General features: G+C 41.3%; 1 protein-coding gene across 1 annotated transcript in view; it reads left to right on the top strand.

Annotated features, from left to right (window-relative positions):
- Positions 1 to 4,544, top strand: part of LOC107105219 (contactin-2-like) — a 44,264-nt gene that overhangs the window by 18,498 nt on the left and 21,222 nt on the right. Inside the window, exons 7-8 of the mRNA XM_015405344.1 lie at positions 3,129 to 3,310; positions 3,387 to 3,555. Coding sequence (XP_015260830.1) covers positions 3,129 to 3,310; positions 3,387 to 3,555 — 351 coding nt within the window. The remainder of the gene's footprint in view (positions 1 to 3,128; positions 3,311 to 3,386; positions 3,556 to 4,544) is intronic.

Genomic DNA, 4,544 nt, shown 5'->3' with positions numbered 1-4,544 from the left:
GAGTAGAAAATGAAGGCTAATCATGTTTTGGATGTACTATTCCTTTAATAAATAACAAACATTTTCTCCCTGCTTTTAATTATGGATAGACTCACCCTCAGACTTCTTGCTAAAAAAAATGAGACTCCTCTAGCGCCGGAAAACTTCCTGCTAACCTGGATCTCATCTGACGACCATAGATGCCTCATCCGATGCTGCTGGGAGCGGGAGAGATGTAGCTATAGGGCGGCCATCTTGGGTCAGACCACAGTTCAGACAGCTGCTGTCAGAATGAATAGGAGGCGCCTTAGATCTCATTTTAATCACATCAAAGACGAGTCAAAGATAATATTACTTTAATCTCTTACACGCCACAACCACTTCAAAGACCAAAACAAATTCTAAAATGACCTTTCAGTTAGATTGTACAGATTTATTCAGAATCAAAACAATTAGAACTGAACTCAAACTGGATGAAGTATATACTGCACATGCATTTATATATTTTACAATTAAGTATTAAAATGAGATCCACAAACTAATTCATACACACACACATATACAGTTTATACCAAAAGTTTGGACACACCATCTCATTCAAAGAGTTTTCTTTATTTGTGGAATTATATACTTAAAAAAGTATGAAACAACTGAAAATATGTCTTATATTCTAGGTTCTTCAAAGAAGCCACCTTTTGCTTTGATTACTGTTTTGCTCACTCTAAGCGTTCTCTTGTTGAGCTTCCAGAGGCCGTCACAGCCTTCACAGTCCTGAAGGAGTTCCCAGAGATGCTGAGCAGGACAGAATTTGTTGTTGTTTTTTTACATTTGGCCCTTGATTTTACATTATTACATCACCCATATGAGTTTAGTGTCATTTGGAGCCGTTCTGAAGATATTCCGTTAGGTTATATCCAGTAACGTCTTCCTATGGGCAACGACTTGAAGGCACAAACTAAACTGTTCATCATTTATTCATTATGGTACGCCAGCATTCAGAACATGTTGGCCAATCACTGTCCCCCAAACATCCAAGGTTATATTTTTTATATTTATATGTTTTAAAAACAAAGCGGCGTGTGTATGACATCGTCGGACTGGAGTTTTTTTGTTTTTTTTCGTTAAAAAAACTTCATTTATCCAATGTACATTACACTAACAAATATGCAAGATGGGGGCCCTCGAGTGGCTGGACGATGAAGGGGATTTTGCTGGGAGTTGCAGGGAAGTGGGCTGCCATTTTCAGTGGCTGCTACTGTACCTTAAATCATAACTTGTAGCCTTTAAAAGTTGCACACTTGGTTTTTAAAATTAGTTTATATCCTGATGTATATTATGAAATGTTCATTGTGAAAGGCGCGAAAATATTTCAGATCAAAACGGTTTTGACCTTTTGTTCAAAGGTCAAAGCTATAAGAGGAACGTCTGCCAGCCTCTAAGTGGCTCTCATTCTGTTCTGTTTGCTAGCTGGTTGCAAAGTGGCTTTTTGAAGCCATTTGCTTCCTTAAAGCGTCTACAGTTTGCCTGAGCCTTTTGTAACATAGAGAAGAAGCCTTTTCTCAGCTCTACCACAGAGCTGCTAGGATCTGGCAACGCCTGAGTGCACCAGGCGGCTACGCTCTACCCCTTCTATTCATTCCAGCTAATCGGAATCGTTCATTTGGAGATCGAGATCATCTGTGGTAGCAGCACTAGACATCTTCCAGGCATGTGAGGAAAACTAGCAGCAGTTCAGCGGACAGGAAGAATGAACCGTAGCCGTTCATTCTTCCTTCAAGTCGTTGCCTATAGGAAGACGTTACCTGGATATAACCTAACGGAATATCAGAACGGCTCCAAATGACACTAAACTCATATGGGTGAGTAGAACATGATGGAATAACGGAAAATCAAGGGACCAAATGTTAAAAAAAAAAATGGCGTTCCCCTTTAAGGACATGTTTACTATCCATCATGCTATGACACATAATAATTTCTGAGAATTTGGAAGCAGTTGCTCTTTATTTCTCAAAGATATGGGAGGAGAGGAGAGAATGGAGATTTCAGCTGCCTGAAATAATCCGTTCCTCCTCCATAACATGGGAAGAAATGAATTCATCTGAACGTCTTTAACTGTGTTTATTCCTCTCTTCATCAACAACAAACTCTGTGGATTTGGTGACATTTGATCATTATTTGCCAAAGTTATGAGAGGGGAACCATATAATTTAGCCACCTGATATAATCAGTTCCCCCTTTGATGATCTTTATGAAATATATTTTCTGTTTAAATGTTTATCTAATAATTTACAAATATTCCAACTAAAGTTCAAACCAAAACAGCTGGACTTTGTTTTCCAAGTCTGAAGATGTTTCGCTTTCCATCCAGAAAGATTTCTAAATTCAAAATGTCTGGAGCAATGCTACAGCAGACATTTGGAACTGAGAATTAAAATTACATTAAATAAAGATCATCAAACCAACAGACATATTTATTTTAACTATTTTGGATTTCAAGATATTAAATAATAAATGTTTCCAACATAATATTGAAAAATATTATGTTAATATTATGTTAAATAATATATAAATAATAACAGTTTCAAAATTAACAGGATTTGTTTGTTTTTTTTTCCCCATGGTATGGGAGGAACGGATTATATCATTTATATTTTTATAATTTTTATAATTTATTTATAATTTTTTATAATTTTTTTTATAATTTTTTTGTATCATTTTGTATAATACATGATAGTTTATCAGTATATTGATGTTATCAACTCTTAGGACAATAATAATAATAGAAATAATAAATTTATTTTGAGAATCAATGACACTAAAAATATTTTGATTATTTAAAGTGAAATTTAACAATATGAATAAAAATCCTCCCTATAATCTCTGCCGACCAGCAGGGACGGTGAATCAGGACAACCAGAACACGGTTCCCACTGAGATTTAAGTTTTTTTTTATTGAATAACGACGTCCCAGAGTTTAAAAATAAAGAAGAACAAGTCTCAAAAATTATCTGTAAGAATAAAAGACATAAAATCACAATAAGTACAGATCCTCAAAAAAAGTACGGTAACAAGGTTAGTTACTGTTCCTCTGCCACACATTCAGTCCGCTGGGATTATTAGTGTTTATTCATTTCTCTGCTGTTTTCCAGTCCTGTCCCTAAGCTTCGATGGAGGAAGGTTGACGGTTTAATGCCGTCTAAAGCAGGCTCCTCCTCAGAGAGCCCCACCCTCACCCTACCTGAGCTCTCCTTTGATGATGAGGGCATCTATGAGTGTGAAGCCTACAATTCTGAGGGAAAAGACACGTACCAAGGACGCATCGTAGTGCAAGGTGAGAAACAGAGCATTTGCTCATGTCTGTCATCGGTCTGGGATGTTTTTTTTGACTAGCCCCTCTGGTCCTGCAGCTCAGCCGGAGTGGCTGCAGGTCATGAGCGACTCAGAGGTGGAGATCAGCTCCGAACTTCACTGGACCTGCTTGGCTGCTGGAAAACCTCGACCCACTGTTCGCTGGATACGCAACGGATTGTTTCTTTCCACGCAGGTAAAGACAGGCCAACATGGCCGCCTGCCTAGGTTCGATTAGCAACTATGCTTCACTTTATGCTTAAAGGTGTGATCTGTACAGAGGATTTTACTCCTCTTTACTCCTCCCATTAATTTGTAGTAGTAGTAGCCATTAAAAATGTCCCCAGTTTCCGTGGCTGGTCCTTGGCTGGTCCTTGGGTGGTCATTGGCTGGTCCTTGGCTGGTCATTGGCTGGCCCGTGGCTGGTCGTTGGCTGGTCCTTGGGTGGTCATTGGCTGGTCCTTGGGTGGTCCTTGGCTGGTCCTTGGGTGGTCATTGGCTGGCCCGTAGCTGGTCGTTGGCTGGTCCTTGGGTGGTCCTTGGGTGGTCATTGGCTGGTCCTTGGCTGGTCCTTGGGTGGTCATTGGCTGGTCCTTGGCTGGTCCTTGGGTGGTCATTGGCTGGCCCGTGGCTGGTCGTTGGCTGATCCTTGGGTGGTCATTGGCTGGTCCTTGGCTGGTCCTTGGGTGGTCCTTTGTTGGTCATTGGCTGGTCCTTGGCTGGTCATTGGGTGGTCATTGGCTGGCCCGTGGCTGGTCGTTGGCTGGTCCTTGGGTGGTCATTGGCTGGTCCTTGGCTGGTCCTTGGGTGGTCATTGGCTGGCCCGTGGCTGGTCCTTGGGTGGTCATTGGCTGGCCCGTGGCTGGTCGTTGGCTGGTCCTTGGTCGGTCATTGGCTGGTCCTTGGCTGGTCCTTGGGTGGTCCTTGGGTGGTCATTGGCTGGTCCTTGGCTGGTCATTGGGTGGTCATTGGCTGACCCTTGGCTGGTCATTGGCTGGTCTTTGGGTGGTCCTTGGGTGGTCATTGGCTGGTCCTTGGCTGGTCATTGGTTGGTCCTTAGCTAGCCCTTGGCTGGTTGTTTGACTGGGAAGGTTCATTTTTAATGGCTGCTACTGTAAATTATCTCTTACCTTATTTCCTTGTTTTTTTTTCAGAGGTAGACGGTTCTAAAAATTACTTCAGTCTTTCTTCCACCCATATTTGTGTTAAAGTTTCTG

The sequence above is a fragment of the Cyprinodon variegatus genome, unplaced genomic scaffold (genome assembly GCF_000732505.1).
Source record: "Cyprinodon variegatus isolate N-32 unplaced genomic scaffold, C_variegatus-1.0 Scaffold2160, whole genome shotgun sequence".
Lineage (NCBI taxonomy): Eukaryota > Metazoa > Chordata > Actinopteri > Cyprinodontiformes > Cyprinodontidae > Cyprinodon > Cyprinodon variegatus.
The sequence above is the reverse complement of the archived record's forward strand: the minus strand, read 5'-3'. Positions and strand labels throughout refer to the sequence as shown.